At 44.5% G+C, this 24,617-nt stretch overlaps 1 protein-coding gene across 2 annotated transcripts in view; it reads right to left on the bottom strand.

Annotated features, from left to right (window-relative positions):
* Positions 1-24,237, bottom strand: part of TBC1D8 (TBC1 domain family member 8) — a 51,685-nt gene extending 27,448 nt beyond the window's left edge. The window contains exons 1-4 of one of the 2 annotated variants that reach the window (XM_054212688.1): positions 24,100-24,237; positions 9,113-9,268; positions 4,699-4,817; positions 2,411-2,639 (exon numbers count right to left, since the gene is read on the bottom strand). In XM_054212688.1, the coding sequence (XP_054068663.1) occupies positions 2,411-2,639; positions 4,699-4,817; positions 9,113-9,268; positions 24,100-24,226 (631 nt within the window). In that variant the 5' untranslated portion in view covers positions 24,227-24,237. The remainder of the gene's footprint in view (positions 1-2,410; positions 2,640-4,698; positions 4,818-9,112; positions 9,269-24,099) is intronic. The other variant, XM_054212693.1, reaches the window with a different exon arrangement.
* Positions 24,238-24,617: the final 380 nt, after the last annotated feature.

Here is a 24,617-nt window from a genome sequence, read left to right as displayed (position 1 = left end):
GCAATGGCACTATTGTTCACACAGGCCGGAGTCACACAGGCTCTACAGTGCTGGTTACAGAAACAGCACAGCAGACACAAGGGGCCCAAACTACTGATGAAAGGTACAAAGTCTTCAAAGTTTTAGAAAAAACCACAAGTTTAATTAAAAATTGTGAAGAAACCTTGGCATGCTCTTTCCAGAAATTCGATGTCCTAAGCCTCTGAAATTCTGCAAGTACTTCAAGGCTTAGATAAAAGGGGATTTGTCCTGGAAAAAATGTTCCATGGAGTTTACGCTCGCATAAGCCATAAGTTAATTTTATGAGAAGCTGAAAACAGGTTCCAAAATTGCATTCCAGGTCATTTCAACATAAAATAAAACACGGGGAAAGGGACAGTCTTGCCAGGAGCAGAAGACTTAACACTTTGCCTATAAAGAGATTTCAGTCTACAATTTGGGGGGATCTTCATAGAGTTAAAACACATATAAGAATTCTTTTGATTTCAACCCATATATTGGGTTTTTTCCCTGCGCTGTATCGAAGAATGCAATAAATGTGATTTCTTAGCAGTATTTTCTCTACCAGATTAACCAGATTAAAAAAAAAAAAAGACAATGAATTACTTGTTCTACATATAATCAACATCAGCTTCTCCAATAATAACAAGCAGAACTCTAGTAAATCTGGATTATTCAATGTAATACACTGAGCTAGAGAAGTTTTGTTTAACCAAAAGAAAATTCAGGGGTTTCTTTCACATTTCCATCCAAATGCACGGGAACACAAAGGTAACGCAACTGACTGCAACACTGAATGAACAGTGCACTTTCCATGGTTAAAATGAAAAGCTGCCAACATCTAGTTGTTTGGGGGGGAGGGGGGAGGTTCCTGCATTTTCATAATGAATTATTATTAAAAGAGATGAGAAGCGATTCCTTCTTAAATAATACAGCATGATGTTGTACTTCCAGTATCATTTAACGATCTCTGGTATTGCATAAACAAAGATTTTGGAACAACATGAAGGATTTTTCTCTCTCCCTTCTCCTTCCCCCATTATCTATCATTAGTAAGTATCATTTTTGCTTTGTGCGCTTTGGCAGACTGGGTATCTCGGATTTAATGAGAGAAAGCCTGAAATGATAGCAAGAAGAAATAATTGACAAGGGTATTATTTGATAGCAAACAGAAAACAAGGGGATTAAACAAGAACTGAGACATCTAGTATGTATCAAGAGACTCCATTCTAGTCTTCCCAGGAAAACTCAACTTTTGTTTTTATAATGAATAACAAACTTACCAGCATTTTAAATCTAACTCTGACACCTTTTGCAGATATGACAAAATAATCGGCCTGAAATAATATAAGGGAAAAAACGACCTCTAACTCTAAGCATGTCTTTGTATATTTTAAGTCTTAGAAATTACCAATTACGATTTTTCTTATCTTCACATTAATGTACTTCATTTTTAAATCAACAGTTTTATTTGACTAGCCATCCCAATATTAATTCCAGACAGTAAATGGTGAACTTTTCCTAATTGTTATAACTGACAATTCTTGCTATATTTATAGGAGTATAGGTTTATATTACTGTCCTTGCTGAAGCTCCATCAGGATAAACAGGACTTAAAATATTATCAGTTCACGCACAACCTTACTAAACAGAGAAATGCTATAGAGTTTAAATGGTTACATTTTTTTTTTACTATCTAGTGTCTATTACATTCATTTTTACCTTATAGTATCTATTCTGAGACGCTTTTTATCACCTTCCTCTGTAGAGGAAAGCCATGACCCAACTCTTACAACTCGCTGAACCGCCTGAAGGTCTAAAAAACCCTGGGACACACTTCTGGTGACCTTCCTGCGCTGCTATTCAGAAACACGAAGGAATCCCTAAATTGCTGTTGTTTTCCCTCAAAAACTCTGAATATTCACCTGGTTCTCCAGGGCACAGCCCCGTTACGTTTCCTGGGCTATTTTCAGGCAGGCAGATGGACTCCGGCATCCCTGGCCCCACCAGCCCTTGCCCGGCCGCCCGGCACTGCGCATCCCCGCCTGGGGGAGGAACCCATCCCTACTCTCCCCTTTTTGGCACTAGAAGTCTCTATTTCAGAATCTGTGGGAGGTCTGTTACATTTTAAGGCTGCATCACCATGGCGAGAAAAAGCACCAGACAGCCGCTGTGTCTGCATGCTCTTATAGTCTCATTTTTATTACCGGATTCATACTGAAATATAAACATAAAGGCTGAAGTGAAAGCTAAATTAAACAGGATCTTTCAGCTGAACAACAAAAAGCTCAGAAAATAAACTTCAGAAGCGAACTAGGCTTTTCATAAAAATTCTAGCTATTCTTGCTTTTAAAAATAGCTATATTTGTACCTCTCCCCAGCGTTAGATTTCTTACGCGTTTACACTTACATTCTTTGCCCAGGAAGAAGGAATAAAAACAGAGATGATTGATGCTCAAATAAAGCCAGCCTTGCCGAGGAACTTTTCCTTTCCAACAGCAACAGGAATAATAGGTGATCAACTTCTCGGCTTCAGGAAAATTAAATCTGGATTCAAATTTCACCAGGGCTTCTCGGAACTTCTCGGGGTCTTCCTCCTGCTCGGCGAGCTTGCTGCTCGTTTCCTCCGCAATCAGCGCCTGCGTCCATAACGAGATAATATATGAGGACACAGCTACGGCATTCACACTCGAGCAAGCTGACACAAGCTACCCATTCAAATTTTAATAATGCAACCCCTTCTTACACAAGAAATTCAAGTTTATTGGCAATTTTCACAAATGGAGACATTTCTCTGGTATTTGCATCTCTTATACATTTTGAATGCTTCCAAATCAAGACTTTTGGGGACTTTCTTTTTTTAATTATAATTTTTTCAATGAGTCTGGCAGAACCATACAGTTACGGTTTTGCTACGGCTTATGATTGCTGTTATTTGGTGTATAGAGAGCAAAGGTAGAGTAACAATTGTGTGTCCTGACCAGTACTATTGTCCTATGAAAAAGCAATGCAGTGAGACGCGTCAGTACCTTGTAACATGCTTGGAACTATTAAAAACATCGTTTCAAGAACTTCTACGTAAATATAATTAAGTGTTGAGAATTTTAATAGTGGTATTACAATCAAAGGAGTTAAGTATATATTGCACCATCTAGACAAATAATCTGTATGTTAGAGCACCTGGCATAATTTGCAATTACCAAGCAGCCCTAATTATGCCAAAAGTCTACAGCAGAGGTGAGGGTCCAAAACCTGGACTTAACATTAACTAATGAAACCTAAAGAATTTTAAATACGTGCTGAGCTAGGTAACAGGCTGCCACAGCGTTATCAAGAGAAATTAATTGTATTTGAGCCTTTCCGCGCACTTAAACAAAGCTGTTTTTTTAAGACAGCAGGATAAAAGCTAAGATTTACACGATGATGTTTTGCCTCTCCGTTCCCTTCTTCCCCAACTTCAGAGCCCACTGAGGTGAGAGCAGTGGGGTTGAAATTCACCAAAAAAGTCATGCTCCCACAAATTTTCCAGACCAAAAAAGTGGGTGTAGGGGGGGATGAGCACCTCACTACAACTCCCAGCAAAGAAAAGCTTCCTGCAGGACCTCAGGTACAGCAGTTACCCACATACCCGCACCCCTGCCAGCCATCACCAAGCTCCTCTTGGAGCACGTATTTTACTAGAAGGACACCAGGCTTTCTAAGTTTTACCTCTGGCATTTATATAGCACCATAATAGTTTTAAGTCTGGTCTCCAGTCACCAAATTTCCCTACTTTTAAAACTCTAGCCTTCCAAAAGGATGCTCATTTCTGCAACCCTGAAGCCAGTCAGCAGCATCACTGCAGCGCCTGGCCACGACTCCCACACAGAATCATAGAATAGAATCATAGAGTCATTTAGGTTGGAAAAGACCCTTGGGATCATCGAGTCCAACCATCAACCCCACTCTACAAAGTTTTCCCTTTACACCATACCCCCTAACACCGCATCTAAATGAGTCTTAAACACATCCAGGGATGGTGACTCCACCACCTCCCTGGGCAGCCTATTCCAGTGTCTGACCACTCTTTCTGTGAAAAATTTTTTCCTAACGTCCAGCCTAAACCTACCCTGTTGCAGCTTGAAGCCATTCCCTCTTGTTCTAATCCTGCAATGCCACCGGCAGTTTCCGTGCTGGACCATTACAACAACAGGTGACATTGCACAAGGGCCTGTCGCGTGTCCCTGCGCCGTGGGGACTGCGTCATCATCCGCACGGGTGTGCTGTCAGCAGATTCAGGCACTGTGGCTATCACCTGCTGACACCTCTGAGCCCCATCAACAGGGACAGGAGGATGGAAATGGGCAGAAACAGGTAGGAGAAACTGATGGCAAAAGTTAGGAAAAACAAGGAAGGCGGGGAGAAACGTAGAAAGGAGGAAAAGCTGAGATATAGGAAGGGAAGATATTTAACATGATGTTTTGGAGAGGCGGAGGAACTGAAAGCAGATGCTAAAGACACTCAGCTGCACACCACAGGGAAGAGAACAACAGCGAAGATGGAAAGGGACGGGTGGGATAAAGACTAAATTAAATACTTCAGTTCTGAGATGTTTCCAAGGAAAAATCCAAATATGAATGACAACAACTTCATGACATTATTTCTAGTAAACCACATGTAATTGGGCAGGGAAGGGTGAAAGTAACACAGTTCCCTTACCTTCACTTTCCCTTTGACAAAACTAACAATATCTTCTTTATTGTCAAACACAGACAAAGTATGGAGCAAGTTTTGTTCCAGCCACTCCCAGTGCTGGTTTATCTCCTCTGCGGTGGCACCTAGAAAAGCAAAAAGTAGTGTATTCAAACTCATCCTATAAAATAAAATTGAAAGGAAGAAAAAAAGTAATAAAATGCACTATTTCATAAACTCATTCTGAGAAACTGAACTTTCAACCTCAAAATTCTTGGTAGCAAACAGGTCAAAAAGGTCTCACTCGTAGCAGTATAGTTAGAGAAAAACAAAAACCTCATTGTTTCAGAGAATTAGTTTTAGTGCTTTTAGTTTTATCTTCTCAAACGCTCTCAGCCAGCAAATGCTGCATTAAAAGTCAGAGCAGAAAAAACTGCAAAACTTCATCCTGAGCTGCTGGACTGGAGCTTATTTTGACATGACACTCCTTAAGCGGCCACTGGAAACCTTTGATTTACGTCCTGTTCCCAAAAGTCCCTGATCCTCCTTTCTCATATGCACACACGCCCCACACACATGCACACGCTTTGAGAGGGATTTACAGGGTCATAATTGGCATCCAATTTCAAAAACTCTGTATAATAAATACCAAAAAGTAAAGGAGTTTGGTTCAGCAACACCTAAAAGGTCTACAAGAGCACATTTCTGCAGTTTGGGGAAGAAATACAGTCAACCGAAAATCTTTGACAAATAAAGACTTTTAAATCTTTACAGTTTTCTTATTTAAAGGCTTACTTAAGGGTTTTGCTGTTGTTTTAAATGCAATGTGTTCACACCGACCCCGGAAATAATACTTCAGTCAGCAGCTATTTGCTTTGGCTCCTTCTGCTTGAAACAGAACTGTCAATGCCTCGCACGATGACAGAAAAGTCCAAGCAAGATGGGCAATACACAGGGCAATCAGGAAAAATCTGGCTCCTCCAGCTCTTACTGGTCAGTGATTAAATGTTATAGGTGAAAAAGAAAAGGCAGCAAAAAAGTTGCTTTTTCCAATGCCTTGCTAGTAATAGAAGGGAGAGTAGTTGGACATAAAAGCCATGCAAATCACAGATGAATATAATTATAAAATGAATCTGAAATAGAAGGCCCGTTATCTCAAAATTTGTGTGTACATTAGAGATGTATCATGTTGCCTCACAACAAAAAACCAATAAATTTAGCTAAGGATTTTCCACCTTCCTCTGCTCTGTTTTCCATGCAGAATGCCAACTGGCAGGGAAACTTTCCAAACTTTAACTTCCTTGACAGGAAGGTCTTGTGATGGAACTTCATAAATATCATTAATCAAGGTTAAATAAAAAAAAAAATATGAAAGAAGAGACACTTAAATGCCCTTTAGGTAAAGAAAACAAATTATATCAATGGTTAAGAACACTAGGAATACAGTTCTTTTATATTGAAATGGCTGCACAAAGCAAATGCTGAGTTGAATTTCTATTTCTGAGCAACCTAAAAGACACCAACCGTACAGGAGAGCTGGTGGGCTGCCTCCTGTGAAATAAGCCTTGAGCAAGAAGCCTTTCACAGCAGCATCCACACTGCTCGGACTGCTCTGAACCTGGGCTCTAGCGGTAGCCATTTCCCACGGGGGCTATTGCAATTCTTTCCTGCCTGCCTTCAGGTATCTCCAGGGATTCTGCTCAAATACTAAAAGATCTCTGTACCCCTTTTATTCGGTCAGGCCACCCCCTCGGCTTTTCGGGTCCATTCTTCATTACTAATTTCCATTTCATGGCTTAAAGTTGTCCTGCGAGTTCACCCAAGCATTGCCAATCTCTTCCTTATTCCTCTTGGCGTGCTCCACGCGGCATTTTATTGCACTTTTATCCACCTTCTTCATGTGCCTGTGCCAAATGTATATTGAGTCTAACCACAGCCTCACTCCCCATAATCTCTTCTTTAAACCCACTTCTCCCCAATCCCTTTGCTCTCCCTCTCCCAAATGCTACTTCACTTAACTGGGACTTGGGTTTTACCCACAAGCCTTCTGAAAGGAAAGTCCCCCAAGGCATGAGGTTAGGCTTTTTTTTTTTTTTCTTTTTTCCCCTGTACTGGTATAACATGATTAACCATCTGGATTAAAGCATCTCTGCCAGAACAGCTGTGCCGGGCAGAGATCAGAATTCCTTGCAGCCCTCGGAGATTTGCAAAAGTCTGTAACACAGATATGACCCTCACGCATATACTATCATTTAAGCCTACAGCTCCTGGAACAGATGACTGCCAACGTACAATTGAAAAATGTCATTTTAATTAACTGCCTAATGACTTGATGGCTATCCCCTAATGAAGTTACACCAGGAAACTGGAAGGAGCTCCCGGAGCTGCTCCTTCTCCTTGCCATACAGCAGGAACCTTAAATCGACTTGCTGCTCCTTCCAAACCCAGTAACAAAACAACCTTAACGTTGTGGTTTTGCGAAGCACCTCACTCAGACAGGGCAGAGCTGGGTGAGCGGTGATGGCCACTTCTGCACAGGGACAGTCCTCCAGCTTTCTAAGCAAAGGGTTGGGTGATGCTGTTCCTCTGACTCCTGTTGCCAGTGCCAGCTCTCCCCTGGACACTCGCGTCAGGGTTTCACAGCAAGAGATATTATTCAGAAACAACTTCTGCTGCCATGGCTCTTCATTTCTGTGCGACGCTGGCAACCGCGTGTGCCCTACCCAGGCAGCATACAAAACAGAGCCCTCTGCTTTCCACTCTGTTGCTATTAATCTAATTTTCTCGGGGATGAGCATCCATTCAGAAAAAACAGAGAGAATTTTAGAAAATGTTAATCAAATAAGTTTATCTCAGCAAAAACCTTAACGATTCCAACCAGGCAAGTTTTGGATTTGTAGTTCCTTTAATATTAAAAAAAACCCAACTGTGGGCAATAAGAGTGTGGCTAGGGCAAGGATCAGCCCCAGAAAGGAATATTACATAGATTCAAATCAAGAAGCCCACAACAGCAAAACTGAGATTGCTTTTCCAGTGAAAGCTACCTGGCTTCATTAGAGGACTATAACAGCATGAAGCTCTTAAATTTCTCCATGAGATGGCATTATTTAAATATAAAAAGGAGGGGGATAGGGATATAAAGCATCGAGCAATTGCAAAATGCAGAAAACCTAGCCACAATAAAAATAGCACAAACAGACTTTACGCAAGTTTCTTCACACAGATGTGGCACAGGGAAAAATTGCCAGTACTAATGGGGAACACGCACAGGGGCCTGCTGAACCGAGAAATAAATGCTGAATGAGCTTGTACACAGGAAGGGGGCTAATATATAGATTGTCCCTTCCATTTAATGTCCTACTATATCAAACACCATCAATACATCAACAGTTACATTAACTATCCATTTCATGGCTTGATCCGTATAAGAAAGGAAAGAATAGAGTTAGAATAGAATAGAATAGAATAGAATAGAATAGAATAGAATAGATCAGATCCGAACCTTTTCAGTTGGAAGGGACTTACAACAATCATCCAGTCCCACTGCCTGACCACTTCAGGGCTGACCAAAAGCTAAAGCGTGGTATTAAGGGCATTGTCCAAATGCCTTTTAAACACTGACAGGTCTGGGACATCAACGACATCTCTAGGAAGCCCGTTCCAGTGTTTGACCACCCTCTCGGTAAATAAATGCTTCCTAATGTCCAGTCTAAACCTCCCCTGGAGCAGCTTGGAACCATTCCTAAAGGAAAACCTGCTGTAAATTTCAATGCTAGGATTTTTCAGACTGGAGCAGAAGGGATGAGAACAGCCCTGCAGACTGGCCGAGCAAGAATAGGATGAATGGAACAAGCACATTCAGATGGCCTTTACTGTGCCATGGCAAGGCTGCTGCAATTCACATCGATATCACTTTCCTGAAGATGAGCTTGACCTTCAGAGGTTGCAGAAACACTGCAAAAGGGACTAGGGCACAACAGAGGAGGCAATTCAACATTCCCCCCTGACAACTTTACCTTCTAAATCATGTAGCATCTGCCAAATGTTCCAGTTATATTTCATAAAACCCAAGTGTGGTAAGACGTTTCATAGTAAGCAAGCAAAAGACCAGACTGGTAGAAGCCTAGACTGACTCGCTTATGCTGTAAGGAACTACTACTACCGTAGGAAAAGATATGCACGCTGCTTTGCAAGAGAACAGAAAATTAACACAAAACATCCTCAACTAAACAAGCTTTCTATAGAAACTTAATGTTCCTAGTTAACACTTTTTCATAATTTCTATCCAGGATTTCAACCAGAGGTTAATTTGGTTGTTAAGCAAGCTATAGGCAATAGCTTTCCACGCACACACTACTAGCTGGGGTTACCTGGAGCTTCTCGGACATGCAGACACTGACCATGCTCAGAATCGGTTTGGGGTTTTTTGTCTGTGACTCACCAATAGCTACGGCCCAGTAAACTTCTGATCCGTTCAATAACTCACCACATGCAATGGCAGAGTAAACCTGTGAGCCTGGAACTTGGAGTAAAATTCGAAAGGGAGCGACGCGTGCGTTAGAGTCTAACACAGCGTCCAGGGCACCGACCAAGCGACCTGCAAAGAGAAAAGGGAGGAAAAGAGAATTAGCGCCAGCTTTCACTTCTGTAGTGTGCAAGTCTTTTCACATCTAAAGCCATAAAATTAAAACGCAGAATGTAACGATAACGATTCTTCCCCCATTTTACGCTGCGATTTGCAGATGCTCAAAATGCAAAAGGCAAACCAGATTAGAAGATCAAAGGCGTATCGAGTTCTTTGCATTTCTGGTTTTGCCTCATATATATGTATATAATCACAGAATTGAAGTGGAAAGACCTGAGGGCACCTTGGAAAGTTACTGTTCCAGCCCCGCTCTGACACTGGGTAAATACACCTAAGCTGTAAGTGGTGTTTGTCTAACCTGTTCTTCAAAACCTCCCACAACCAAGATGCGACAACTTCCCCATCTAGCCTCTTCCACTATTTTAATTAAGTATTCTTACAGCAAAACAAACAAACAAATAAACAAACAAGCACGCCAAACACCACAATCTTAAATTTCTTGCTGGAAATTAATCCTGCTTCCCAGAACGTGGAAAGTAACTGGCCACAGGCATTTCTGATGTTAATACTGAAAAAGTATCATAGTTGCCGACCTCTTAATGACTTCTCTTTTTCTAAAGAAACCCCAATCGCCTCATTTCGTCCTTATGGGTCGTATTTTTCAAACAGCTCATTGTTCTTGAGCTTAAATTGGAATCTTTAACTCTCCAAACCAGTCATGATGCTCACTACCAGCAAGGTCTCAGCCATAAGAAGAGTGGAAAATCACCTCCTGTATCTTGTGTGCACACCACCATATCCAAGAAAGCTTGCAGCACTATCCCGCTGTAAATCGGCACCTGACATAAATACAGGCAAACTCATTTTGGAGAGCCGGAGCAATTGCTGCCCCCAAAAAAGACTTTACAGTCTGGAGGCCAGCTGGAGCTGCTGGCCCTTCCCGTTACCTCCCCCCGGCAGGCAGAAGAACCAAGCCATCCATGAAAAAGTTACTCAAATGCCATGATTTGCAAGTTGGCATATTAAAGTAACTCAGGCTTGGTTTATGTCACCTCCAAATAGCAATTCGGGAGTGAGCAGCTTTATATCCAATTCCCCTATACTTTATGTCCTGTGGAGACACAACCTCCTACGGAGAGGGATGGCAGACAGCCAGGAATGGCTTCCCCATGTTTGCTTAAGCCACTGGAGTATTTAGGAAGTTTTCAGTAATACTACATTTTCCCTTTGGACATTTAATTTTTCCAACCTGTTGTATTTTTGTTCCTTCGCCACTAACCCAACATAAAAGGAACTATTCTCAGCCTCCAAAAGTTTTGCCAGCCCTTGGCACCCCATGCAGTTTTTATAATTGCATTCTCCAGCCCATCACCTAAGTGATTAATGGAAACAATTAAATGAGACCTACAAAATCGTCATCTGAAATGCCTTCTCTCTTGGACAACAAACCACGGCTAATTAATTTGAGTACAGCACAACAAAGCAGCAGTGTAACCACTTTCTGGTCTAAGAGGTGTAAGAAGCTCACGTGGAACAGCATCAAAAACCTTCTGAGGGTGAAGAAAATTACATCAAGTACTTCCTCCTCGCATTCACACACACAGTTGATGATGCCTTCAAAGCCAAGCAGAAGTTTGACACAGTATGGCTACCAAGATGATTGGATTGGATTGAGGACTGGACTGACCAGTCTAGATTGAGGACTGGAACACCTCTCTTATGAAGAAAGGCTGAGGGATTTGGGTCTTTTTAGTCTGGAAAAAAGATGACTGAGGGGGGACCTTATCAACACTTATAAATACTGAAAGGGTGGGTGTCAGGAGGATGGGGCCAGGCTCTTTTCAGTGGTGCCCAGTGACAGGACAAGAGGTAACGGGCACAAACTTGGACATAGGGAGTTCCATCTAAACATGAGGAGGAACTTCTTTACCCTGAGGGTGGCAGAGCACTGGCACAGGCTGCCCAGAGAGGTGGTGGAGTCTTCAACTCTGGAGACATTCAAAACCCACCTGGACACGTTCCTGTGCAACCTGCTGTAGGTGACCCTGCTCTGGCAGGGGGTTGGACTAGATGATCTCCAGAGGTCCCTTCCAACCCCTACCATGCTGTGATTCTGTGAAAACTGTACGGTGAGGTATTATTCATCACCAGTTTGCTTCTCAGCTAAACACATATCAAGGTATTACACACATCTGTTTAAAATGGAGACCTGAATTTGGAGACCAATACTACATATAGTATCAGAAAATGTTCACTGCTGTCCTGCAACTGCAAGAAAAAGACACAAAAATTCATCCCAGTATAAAAGGCGGCAAATTATCCATGCTCATAGAAAACAGAGCGTCGACTTCAGTGTGCGGTCTTCAAAACAGCTGGATTAAAGCCAGTAAGTAGCATCAAATGATGCAGGGAACAAAAGTAGGGTTTAACTTTCAAATTTCAAAAGACTTGAGACATTACAAGAAAGAAAAAGAAGAAGAAACTTATGAAGTGCTGTGCGCGTTTTCCCCTGATGATAGATCTAGAAGAAAGATTTCTTTTTTCATTTCACTAAAGTCATGGAAAAAAGTGAACTAATAGTAAGTGCTACCAAAATCCCAAGAGAACACTTAATGAACGTTGGATTTGTGAAATACTTTTTTTCAGAAATCATGAAAAAAACGCATGAAAGCACACAAGTAGCTGCAAAACCTTGCTTTTACTTCTTAGCCTGCGCAAAATTAATTCCTTTTTCTGTTCCTGAATAACTGACCAGAAAAACCAATTCCTCTTCTCACTGCTTACTTCTGCTTACAATTTCCATTTTGCTTACCAACCATTAAAAAAGTTCCCTCCTTCAGCTGCGCAAAGGAAAGAAATCACTACCCAGAGCTAAAATATTAACTAAGGATGACAAAGAGAAAGAGGAGCCAGAACTAAGAAGCAAAGAGAAGAAGAAAAGGAAAAAAAGAACACGGGCATCCTGGCCTCTGCTGGGAGTGGGGGGCACGGTGCTCCGGAAGGGACACAAGGACAGCGGTGGGGGTGACATAAAACCAAGTACCACTAAAGCCAAGCCTGCCAAACACAAAGCGGCAACCTTGTTCGGCAGGGCCCTGGGACTGTGGTTTAGCACCTCTGCTTCTCCAGTGGCTCAGCTGCACATGAAGTTGATGCTGAAATGCCGAAAAACAAAGGAGAGACTAACAGAGGCAAACAGCTGGGGGGGGGGGAAGATAATTACTCAGAACGTATTTGCGGGAGCATGACAAGAATTCAACACTAATAAATATACCCAGGCCTAACATGATAATTTAGTTGAAACCGAAGTAGCGTGAAAATTACTAAAACTAGAGGCAATTTTTTTCCAGTGTGAGTTGCCTCATACTCATTTGGGGTAACTTTCGAATCATAACCTTTGTGTTGCACTTCTCACTCAAGTATCGAAAAATAAACAAAAATCCACGAACAAACAAACAAACAAGAAACTTTACACAGTACACTGATTTTGAAACACGCTTTGAAAGATAGCTAGCTTGCAAGCAAGCAACTTTCTAATAAAACACCCTAAAAGGTTGTTCCATGGAAGGGGCTCTTACAAAATAGGGTCTGCTTACAAAATAAAAGGGTCGCTGGCTCTCAGGTACGTATAAATTACATCAAGGGTCTGTTGCTCACATGTTGATGCATTAGCACAACTTCAGTCAGGATGCAGCAGGCCTCTTCTCTATCACAGGCAACGGTGAAACCATTTATACCTACAGGACAGCCAAAAATTAAAAGGAAACAGAAGCAGAGGGGGGAAAGAGAGAACTGCTACACTCGTTTCCTTCCCAAAATTCCAATCGTTTTGTGTTTCATTTTTGGTTTTTACGCTATGTGGGACAGGATTTTTTTGGGGAACTTAAAATTCAGAGTACCTCTTTCCTGTCAAGAAGCCACTTCACCAACCTCTCATCCACTTTTTGACCTCCCAAGACACAGAGGTATTTCAGAAAAGTGGTTAACTGTACAGTAACTGCACTAAGGCAAGTTGCAGACGTAGGTTTGCAAAGCCTTCTGCTAAATACTGCTGACAGAACATCGCAGAAGGTACAAGTTTCTTCATGCAGAAAGAGTATTTCCAGGCTAAAATTCATATGCAAGTTTCAGGTGTAATGCATACTTCTGACAAATATGGAGGAGAGGCCAGAAGAAGTGGAAAAGGACACACTTCTACTGAAATTGTATGCTTCTCCTCAATAAATCTGATTACTTTAGCTATAAGGTGGATTTCAGATAGAGGGAACATCTACCTGTATTTTTTCAGAATTAAGTCTATAAAACAAATCTGGAAAACTCGCTACAAATCCCACACCTTACTCGGTAGTTTTAATTTCACTGAAACATCTACTTTTGTGCATGTTTTATTGCTTCAGTACTGGAAATTGGAACACCTCAAAGTAAAACAGGAGTGCTGCACTTCTAATTGCAAACTGATTTTTATCAAATGTACATGTGTATTACAGATACAAATAAACTCAAGTATAGAAATTAGCAAGGCACCATTTTGAATTCTGCAACAGGTAGGGAGCGTCTCCCTTTTACAGAAGTCAGTCTGTAACCAAATGGGACGCAAACAGGACATCGCACAAAATGCACTTGTCGAGCATTTCTTCACAGAAAAATAAAAAGTCGTCAAGGGTATTTCGTAACGATCGGGTTCTCCAATGAACTATCGCAAGTGCACCGCTCTTCATCTTTAAACACATTTCCTTATACTTCCCTAGAAAGAGAAAAGATCCCATTACAAGCTAGCCTGTGTCATGTTCACAACTGATCTAGAAAAAGGAATGTGTTTACAATAAGTTAATCTAACACCAATTTCTACTAAACATAGCGTTATCTTTCAAACTAAAGAATGCAGGCTCCTTTCCCGGACCAGTGTTAATTATCCACGTGGTATCTTAAAAATTCTTTTAAACTTCTGGGACACTGGACAGTGGATGATTAAAGCTGAACTCCAACTAAAAACTGGAACTGAAAAACTAACTATTATTTCCATCTTTTAGGACAATACTCACGAGACAGTCCAAGGCACTAACAATTATTCCTGGCTCAACAGCACGTGAATTAAGGCACACTCTACATAGAGCAAGACGATTTCTGCCTACCTCCATCATATTTTAAAGGCCTTAAAGGGAAAATTTTCAGAACTACTCAAATGCCTTCCCATAAATGGGGTGGTCACTTCAGCAGCTAAGCCACGCTGCAAGGCAGAGGGACTTGCAGTGATCGCTTAGGAGTTTGGGACCCATAAATTAATAAAATCCTCAAAAAATTAAACAAAAAAGGCAAAAGGCCAAAGCTGCTACTGCTTTTTTGGGGAGAAAATAAAAAAAAAGAAAATCAGAGTTAAATCTAAAACTAAGTGACAAGGAAGGGTGCAGCACCACAATACTGAGCAACGTTACCCTTATAGTTTTACTTTGTTTTTAAATAAGACATCTGGTACCCACAGCCAGGATCTTTTGTTTAACACAAACTCATAAACTCATAAAGCGGGGAGTGAAGGTCAATGTAGTTCAAAGAAGCAGTAACATGCGGTATCTGCAATTAGTTGATAAGAAATTCTGATGGCAGTTTTAAAACTTGGGGAACAGCTGGCCAGATGCCCATGAGGAGCCACCTCAGCCCACCCATGTGCCACAGCCTTGAACCTCCCAAATCAAGTGCTTATTCCCTCTCCCACAAAACCAAAGGGGTCACACAGAAGACAGAGTCCAGCCTGTGTCTCCAGCATCCTGGGGAACAGCTTCAGCCACTGTACAAGCAAATCGACTCCTAGGGAAGTTTGAAGCAGAGACAAAACTGCCTTTCTACTTCTCTTTGGTCTTGAGGTTTCCATTGCACCTGAGACCAGCACAGCTGGAGAGGGGTGCAACAAAGCCTGCCTGAATCATATCTGCCAAATCACAGAATCACAGAATGGTTAGAGTTGGAAGGGACGTTAAAGATCACCCAGCTCCAACCCCCTGCCCTGGGCAGGGACACCTCCCACTAGACCAGGCTGCTCAAAGCCCCATCCAGCCTGGCCTTGAACACCTCCAGGGATGGGGCATCCACAGCTTCTCTGGGCAACCTGTGCCAGTGTCTCACCACCCTCACAGCAAATAATTTTTTCCTAGTATCTAATCTAAATGTCCCCTCTTCCAGCTTAAAACCATTACCCCTCGTCCTATTGCTCCACTCCCTGACAAAGAGTCCCTTCTCATCCTTCCCGTAGGCCCCCTTTAGGTACTGAAGGTGCTATAAGTCTCCCCAGAGCCTTTTTCTTCTCCAGGCTGAACAGCTCCAACCCTCTCAGCCTGTCCTCATAGAAGAGGCACTCCCCTTCCAAGGAAACAGGTAGAGGACCACGACAGTACAAGACCCAAACCAGTTTGCCAAGATGCTCAGGTCCTCCAAAGCTGAGGCTGCTCTCAGACACAGGCACCTGGCACTTCTGAAGGTCAGAAAAGTGGTGGCACTGCACGGTCTCTAGGGACCGCAGGGACTGCTCGGTGGCTGCTCTGCAGGGCTGTGCAGAAGGGCAGCTGGTGGGCTATGCTCACCTGAATCATGCCAAAGCCCTGTTTTAAATGCTCATACCTTTTTTTTTTTTTTCAATCAGACTAGCTTATTTTTGTAAGACAAAACCACCAAATTGATGGATTTGTGATTTCAGCCACAGCCCAGCATCCTGCCAGGCTCCTGCTCCACTACAAAGCCACAAAGTTTAAAGCCTCTGGATTCATCCTCAGGAGCTCACTGCTGCTTGCTACTTCTGGTCCTCCATCAGAAAGCTGGGGGCTGAAACAAAAACAAGCCCGGAAACCAATACTTTATACCGAAAGGACAAAGCTCTTCCCGGGAAGCGGAAGGAGCTCACAGTACAGGTTGCTTCCCAGAAGATGCAGTTTCGCAACGAGAGTTAATAGCTGCAAGAGGCACTCTAAGCTGTTCAGGCATGTGAATTGGGAGAAAAGAGCAAATCAAACAATTCAGATGATCATAAAAATAAAGTTGGGTGGTTTTTTTTAGGACAGTGAAATTGAACTAACAGCTTCAATAAAGCAGAATTAATCTCGGCTCTTTGAGGCAGAGAACACTCCAAACCCTGAATCCTAATTACACTTCTTCACATGGCTTCCTCCATCTCGCAATGATTTGCAAACAATTAGAGTCTCACAATAGCCACGGCGGTAGCAATTAGCCGCGCTAGAGGAGGCGAGCAATATGGCTGAATGAGCAGCCCACCACCAGGCAGCAAAACACAGGGAGGGACACGTGGATGTCCCCATTCCCCGGCCCCCCACCACCCCACTGTCTAGCTGCAGCAGAAAGGTCGTTTTCACACCAACCCAGACAACCTCAGCCTGCCAAAAGGGCACTCCAAATAGCAGGTGTTGCTCACCTGGCTCTGTGCAGCATCTCTGAAGCTCTCCATAGCAGCAATGTCTCTGCTGAGAGAGGGGTGGGGGGGTTACAAATCTGGCTCCTACATGACCTCAACCACCTCACCACCTAGGAGCCCTAACTGGTGACCGCAACACAAGGTGAGACCCAGGGCTGAGATGCACTGAGGACCACCTTGGTCCTGCCTTCATCCTCACCTCCCAGAGCCCAGCCGGAGAGCACCACTCATCCCGCAGGCACCGGGTGTTACAGGCTAGGGTGGAGGCTTTTGAGCCACACCAAGGTAGGATTCAGCCCAGGACAGTGAGCATGAAGCTACTGCTGGCCAGTGGTGGCCCCCAGCATAAACCTCTGGGGACACCTCTAGGTCTTTCACAGGTCTTTCGTTGATTTCTCTAGACCTTCAAAACTCAGATGTTTAACAGGTTGTTACTTCACACAGGCCTCCCTAAAATCCACGTTTTTGCTGGTAAGAGCACTGTCAGTTATGCAAGGCCACTAATGACAGCAGCTCATCTTGGCTTTATACCAGCCACACTGCCTTCACTGAATTCTGCAAAATTATATAAACAGGTTCTGATACAATACCGCACCCGTGACAGAGTATTTCTTATTAGGCTTCCCCCACCAAAAAATAAATTGCAGAACTTATTTGGGTAAGTACGTAAGAAAACGGATGAAGGAGGACTCCTCCAAGGGCGGTAGGAGGGCTGTGTTTCTTTTGTAATGATAAGGGCTCACCACACTTGAAGATAAGCACAGACAACGTTAGATTTCAGCATAAAGACCTAATGCTCCAAGCATTCATTCACCCGGGGAAATAGCAACATTCAAGCCCTTGCGTTACTTCTAATATGGGCTTTGCCAGATCAAATACTGCCAATAGGTAAATTGGGTTTTGTTGGATTTTTTTTTTTTCAATCTGGCATGTAGAAACTAATTGAAACAAATTGTTTAATCGTTATTCCTTGGTCCCAGTGCTCCACGGAGGCTGGACATGAGAAACGAGGGGAGTTTGGGCATTTCACTGTGGAGTTCGGTGTCTCGTGGTCCCCGTGACTCCCGTATCCCTGGGTGTGATGCTGAGATCTTGCTCCAGCATCAGACCACCATGCGGGGAGGGAAAGACCACTCTGGGGAAAGAGAAAGGAGCTGAACTATGCACCCGCTCTCCTGGGATGGCAGAAACGGTGCCGCAGCCCTGGGGCACCAGTTATTTCTCCTCACCTCTGCTGCTTCCCTACAGGCTTCTTCCCCAGGCGGGCACGCTGCCCCGGGAGGGCTCTCACAGCTGCTTATCTCAGTCCTCTGCCATCAGTCCCCGTCAGGCTGAGCCTATTTTTATAGCCCCGAAGGCCAAAGAGCCAAATGCTTTGATTCTCATGTTACAAGCGAAAATACCTGAAACCATTTTCCACCTGAAAACAGCTGAGAAGGTGGGACACAAGCTGCTGCTGCAGTCCCATAAATTACTCAGACACAGAGCACTACTTGGGGCAATATTAAGAAAAAAAGGCTCTCTCATTTTTGGTGGGTGCTGTAAATAACGCTGAGGAGACTGATCTAGCGTTATTTGAACCCTGCCACCACAGACATTGTCAATTATTTTATAAGGAAGACCTTTTTTATGATGCAGGTGGTGAGACACTGGAACAGGCTGCCCAGGGAAGTTGTGGATGCCCCATCCCTGGAGGTGTTCACGGCCAGGCTGGATGGGGCTTTGAGCAGCCTGGTCTAGTGGGAGGTGTCCCTGCCCAGGGCAGGGGGTTGGAACTAGGTGATCTTTAAGGCCCCTTCCAACCCAAACCACGCTGTGATTGTCCTGCTTTTTTCTGTGCTGTTTGGCCTCCACAACACAGAAATTAGAAAGCCATCGTAGCTGTTCACTGGATTAGTTTTGCGCAAGCTGGTGGTCGGTCAGTCTCTAAGCGGACAAAACCCAGACCCCTCTCTCCATCCATAGGCACATCCTCTCCTTTAATACCAGTATTTAACACATCAGCATTTCAACGCAAGCACCCGCATTTTGCCTTACCCACCTCAGCTGTGCCTTAGAAGCAGGAAACCCACCCCATAAAGGCAAGCAGAGGGAGCCCCAGCAGCACGCAGAGCTCAGAAAGCTGGGGGGTCAGGAATTGGGGTGCCGGGCTTTGCAGGTAGGAGCCTAGCCCTCCTGCTCCTATCCCTCCTTCCAGCTCATGCCTCCCAGCCAAGCGCTCTGACGGAGAAGTCACCCTCTCAGGAAAGAGCTTATAAGCATGCATTCTCCTTAAAAAAATGTTACAGTAAAATAAGGAGGGTGAAAAAAAAAAAAGGGGGGGGGGGGAAACCTGCTGATCTGAATTCCAGCTGTGGGCAAGGCTAGATAACATTTTGACAAGAGTCCAAGCTTTCAGTAAGGTATTTGGATTTCCCCCTCTCCTTGTGCAAGGCTTCAGGGAGAGCTCTTCCTTAAGAAAACAAAACCATGAATACAGACAGTGAGAACTACCAATATCTTTTATTAACATCCTTATTGGGGTGTGCTCCTCTCATCAGTCTGCTGCATTTAAAATAAAAGCTGCTGCTTTTTTTTTTTTTTATTAGAGCTCAGATTGAGCCTTTATCAGTAACTTGTTCTGGTATCTTGGACGTATTTTAAGACAAAAAGGCAAGCTGTTTTGAAGATTGTATTGGGACAGATCTTTTAATACACTAGTCATTTTGCTTTTCACCCCTCCAAAAGGTAAAGAAGTTTATGGGGATACTCACTTGCATTCTCTACTAAAAATCCAAGTCTTCACCATATTTTTGACCCTCTCCTGCCACAGTGTAATGAACAGGGGCAATCTATACGGATTCCCCGTCTGAGTAGTGGGAACTCTCAGCCTCTGTGGTCCCCTTGCTACTTTCTCTGAAGTAGACTCTATTACGAAATTATTTGCCCAGACCTTGGGAGGTGCAAAGGGCTACCTATTGGTGATGTATTTACAATGATTACAGTACTGTTTGGACTGGAAAGCATGAAAAAACAGCAAAAGATCTTTTGTTTTTTTCATTTCCAGAGAAGGGACAGAGTCTATCAATAGTTATTTTCCTGTATGCGTCAAAAAATAAAATCCAGGCAAGGGGAAAATTAGGAAGAGAGCTCTTCTCATGTAACTAGTCAAATCTCCATTCACAACCAAGAGGCGCTCTATATAGCAGTTCAAAAGCTATCACCCTGCAAGAATTCTATGGAAAAGAAAACATAAAATCCTAAGATGGGGGTTTACGTCAACTACTGGCATATAGCTCAAGGAAGAATATTTATCATGCCTACCACACTTAGTTTTATTAAAGGAATAATAAGACTCAGATTCGTATACAGAAGATGCTTCTTTTTGCCAGTGTATTATCTTATATTGAAAGTTGTGAACTGTAAAGGTTTACCTGAGCTGAAGGAGAAATTAATTGATTTTGAAAATGTTCATCCTCTGCGAATTGCAAATGAGGTAAGACCACATCCAGCTTGGAAAGTGCCCCGAGCTGAAAATGGAGGCTGGAAGAATAGTAGGGGGAAATATCATAACTAAATTAAAAACACAGGTAAAACGGGAACAAAACGTAATCTTTTATTGATCTACTTCAAGCAAGAAGTTAAGGAAGCACTGTATCTCAAAAAGTAAAGACAAAAAGCTGCTTGAAACAAGAGTTCCTTTTGAAGTGTTATTTAATCTTATTTATAAAAAGGAAAACTCACAAGTATTTAAAAGAATCCTAAGTGGGTTTTTATATACTAAGAGCGTGCAATGTGAAGTACTGTGTAAACAGCAGCTGCAAAGCTAGCTGCTTGGGAGGAGGGAAAAGCTACTCTCAAGTCCAAGCACCCGTGATGAAATCATTCCCAACACCTCCCAGAACAAGCAGTTTTGCTGTCAAAACGCACAAAACTAATCTAATCAAACAGGAAGGTGGCTGAAGCTTTCAACATCCCCTAATAAAAATTAAAGTAGCGATTCGCTTACAGGCCAAACCATCTTGCGCTATTCTACCGTAAGGGATTTGACAGTATTTTTGACTACTGGTGGCACCTCAAGCTTATCATTGATATGTAACCTCAGAGCCAAAGATATCAGCAAGTACCAAATCAAACCAACCCTGACCTGTTAATCATGGCTACCTCACAAGCCTTTTTGAAGGGATAGCTAAAGAGGTCTCCAATAGGGGGGGAAAAAAAAAAAAAAAAGCCAGAACCAACAGAAATTGCTGAGCTAAGTGATTTTTAAAAATCCATACCTTAAAATGAGCTTTAAAATTTGTTATTAGTTAAAAAAATTATAATTCAGTTTCTGTAAAGTATTTCTAAAACATTATCAGTTTCCTTCATAAGTCTCCGATCCAACAGAGCTCTCAAGCAGAGATCCAGGTAAAGTGGCAAGTTAAACATTTACTTGAGAAGCATATCCTTCAGAAAGTTGGCAACCAGAATGACCCCGGTCAGGTGATGAAGAGTTAAACGCAGCCTCCACCATTTTTTGCACCCGCTGTTTGCAAGCCCAGCGTGCATTCAGTAACTGCCCTAGGACGCAAATTAAATAACAGCAGTAAATATAGCCTCTCTCCTAAAAAACATCTGCTCAGAGTCTGACTGAAACACAGTACTCAAAGAAAGAAACGTAGATACGGAAGAAAAGCGCGTTCGTGTGAGCGATCTTCTCTAGTTCATCCGTCAGGAACCAAATCCACATAAAATATACCCTCTAGCTGTGCTAACTCACTCTTACGAAATGGATAAAATGCCCTGGTAAGGAGAGAAAAGTGTCCTAGAAGAAAAAAAATGAGACACGCAAATATGAGAACAGGGCCATAAAACAGACGTCCTCACGTAGGTTCGGTGCACATGCCATGCTGTAGTAACACACAAAGGCAGCTCAGGCGTCGCACCCTTCCGCCCTTTTTAAAGCATATTATGTCATGGGTGGTCCACTGCCCCCTCTACACTCTTTACTTATGAAATCTCATCTCCCGGGGGGTTTTTGTTCCGCTGACCCCACCTGGGGCTAACGCAGCCTGAGGAGACACAGCCTCCTCCTCCTCACCGGAGGGGCAGCTATGAGATTCTCCTTTACCACGGCACCTGCTTTCATGTACAGGATCTTCCCATCTCTGAAACGTCTACCTTTCCATCAAACTTAATTGCAGTTGGCCAGGGCTCAAGTTACTAAAGGGAAAAGAAAACAGATATGGATATTGTTCTCACTTAAGCTTTGCTTCCCCAGTAAAACAAACAAAATCTGCTAACTTACTTAGTGGACCATACTCTGAAATATGGTTGTGCTTAACTGCCCTTTGTATCTGTCACTTTGGAAAAAGCAGGTACTAATAAAGTGCCTCTATAGTCATGTAAAGCAGGAATCAGGAGGTAAGCTTTGTACCCAACGCAAACAGCTACCAGCAAAGCCCAACTGTTCCTTGGTACAGGTCTCCATTTCGCTTGTCCCAACTGAAAACTGTGGAAAAAAATTTAAGCTATCCGTCTAACTCCAGCTACGCTTAACACTCCCGCACACTTCCTTTTGGGTTACAGGGCTCTAATTTCTAAGCCCTTTTAAATACAAACATTTCCAAATGGTTTAAGAGACTGTCAGAATTCATAGTTCCCTTGGAAAATGCTGTCTGAGACAGGAGCGGCTTTCCTTTTGCCAGCCAGAAGAGATCTGTGCAAGCCCGTGCGCTGTAGATTCAGCAGAATGATTCACCTGAAACTTAACCAGAGAGAAAAGCAGTTTGTTTGGTTTAAGCTTGCAAATTTCTGCCGTGAAAAGCTCAGGCACGAGGAGTTAACATTCATGGATCTGAACCTCATGATTGTCCTGGACCTAAATCAAGCAGCTGTAAACAGCTATTTTTAACTCTGAAAATTAATCCACATCGTCCTTACAATCACAAAAGAGTGGCCTATGACTTCCACGCAGGGGGCTGGGGAAAATATGAGAGTAAAGGTTTCTTTAAACTCGCTGGCAAAACTTCCATTAACCTTACCAGGGCTAGCATTTCATTACTAATACACTGATCTACCAAGTCACAATTAAGTTTTGTGATCTTTATGACTCCACAGCTAGGACAAGCTCTGATTTTAAAAAAAAAAAAAAAAAAGGAATAATGCAGAAAGCAGTATTACCGAGTGGCAATGGTCAACGGTTCAGAGCAAAAGGTTTTAATAAAATAAATATCAAATATGGTAACGTAGCTTCTTAAACTGCATAGAAAATACTGACTTTGAAAACAGATGTGAAAACCATCCTTTCAAATACATAAGTCACCATCAAAAATTCTGATTTTTAAACGGCACAAACCAGCCTCAACTGCTTTTAAGTAAGAATCATGCTGTTAAACTGTATTATTTCTCCAAATTGTGTGTTCAAATTCAGTTGCTGATGTCTTTGAACCAAAAGCTTGGCCCAAATTCCTTACTCGGTGACTCTACAACGTCGTCGCAGCCTAACACCATGTTCTCGCTGGAGTTATTCCCAGATCTATGCTGTGGCGAGGGAAGAGCGTGATCCTCCTTCTTCACATGCAGCCCTCACTACTCATACCTCGAGTGCCACATGGATACAGCGTGCCTCATCCACAGCCACATAAGCCGTAGCGTAATTAAAGCAAAAAATAAATCAGAATCCACTTTTCCACCACACTAAATGAACAACCCCCCGCCCCGAAATGTACGTATCGGCCAAAAGTCAGAAGTCCTATACGTATCTATACAACTCCCATTATATAAATGGCGGGGGGGAGCCCCAGCGCAGGTCGCAGCCGGCCGGGGGTGGGGGGGGCGCAGAGGGGGACAGCCCAGCCGAGGTGCCACCAGCAGCCCCCCGGCATCCCTCCACCCCCCACCGCCCGGCACAGCAACCTCCGCCCGGTCCCCGTCCGGGTCCCCGCGGGCTGCAGCCCCCCGATGCCCCGGCGGCTCCCCCCAGGCGCGGCCACTCCGCACGGCGGCTTGCGGGCTCCGAGCTTGCCCTGAGCCCCGATCAAGAAAGCCACCGGGAAGGGACGGAGCGGGGACATAAAAGTGGCTCAAGGGTACAGAAGCACGGAGCTGCTCCCGAAGCGACTCGGGGGGGGGTGGAGGACACTCCGGCCCGGCCGGCGGCAGCTCCGCACCGCCCGCGGCGGGGGAGCCGCGATGCCCCGGGCCGGCGGCGACCCCCGGCCGCTGGGCTCCGCGCTGTCCCTCGGGCCGGGCCGGGCCGTTCCCAGCCGGGCAGTACCGAGCCGTACCGGCGAGGGGCTCCCGCCGCGGCCCGAACAAAGAGGCCGCTCCCGCCTCCCGGGTCCCCCCCGGCGCGGCCAAGTTCCCGCGGGGCAGAGCGGAGGAGGGGGGAGATACACACAGAGACGACCCGCCGCCCGCCCCGTCGCGGCGCCCCGCCGAGCCCCCCCCCCGCCCCGCCAGGTACCCGTGAAGCGGCCGCCGCCGTCTCCGTGCCCCCGACGCCGCTGCAGGATGAAGTAGCCGCTGCTCTTCTGCGTGACCCACAGCTTGAGGGCGTTTTTCAGCAGCACCTCCTCGGGCTTCAGCCACATCTTTCCCCGGCTCCGAGTCTCTTCTCCCCCCTCCCGCCCCCCGAGACCGCCTGCCCCCCGCCGCTCCGCACCGCACCGCACCGCACCGCACAGCTCCCCGCCCGCCCGGGTCACATCGCCCCCCGCGGGCTGCGCGGCGCCGGCTTCGGCTCCGGCTCCCTCCGTGCGGGCCCGGCCACCGGGGAGGGGCGGAAGGCGGAGCCCGGGTGCGGGGCCGCCCTTTCCCGCCGAGCCGGGGGCTTTGTGCGGCGGCTGCCGCCATCCGCGCCGTTGCGCGCTCTGCCGCCGGGGGGTTACGGCTGGGGTGGGGGGAAACGAGCGGAGGGACGGGGAGTGGGGTCCCGGTTCTTCTTCTCGGGGGGTCCCATGGCGCCCCGAGCCCCGCACATTG

This window comes from Rissa tridactyla, chromosome 1 (genome assembly GCF_028500815.1).
Source record: "Rissa tridactyla isolate bRisTri1 chromosome 1, bRisTri1.patW.cur.20221130, whole genome shotgun sequence".
In the NCBI taxonomy this organism is placed as follows: domain Eukaryota; kingdom Metazoa; phylum Chordata; class Aves; order Charadriiformes; family Laridae; genus Rissa; species Rissa tridactyla.
The sequence above is the reverse complement of the archived record's forward strand: the minus strand, read 5'-3'. Positions and strand labels throughout refer to the sequence as shown.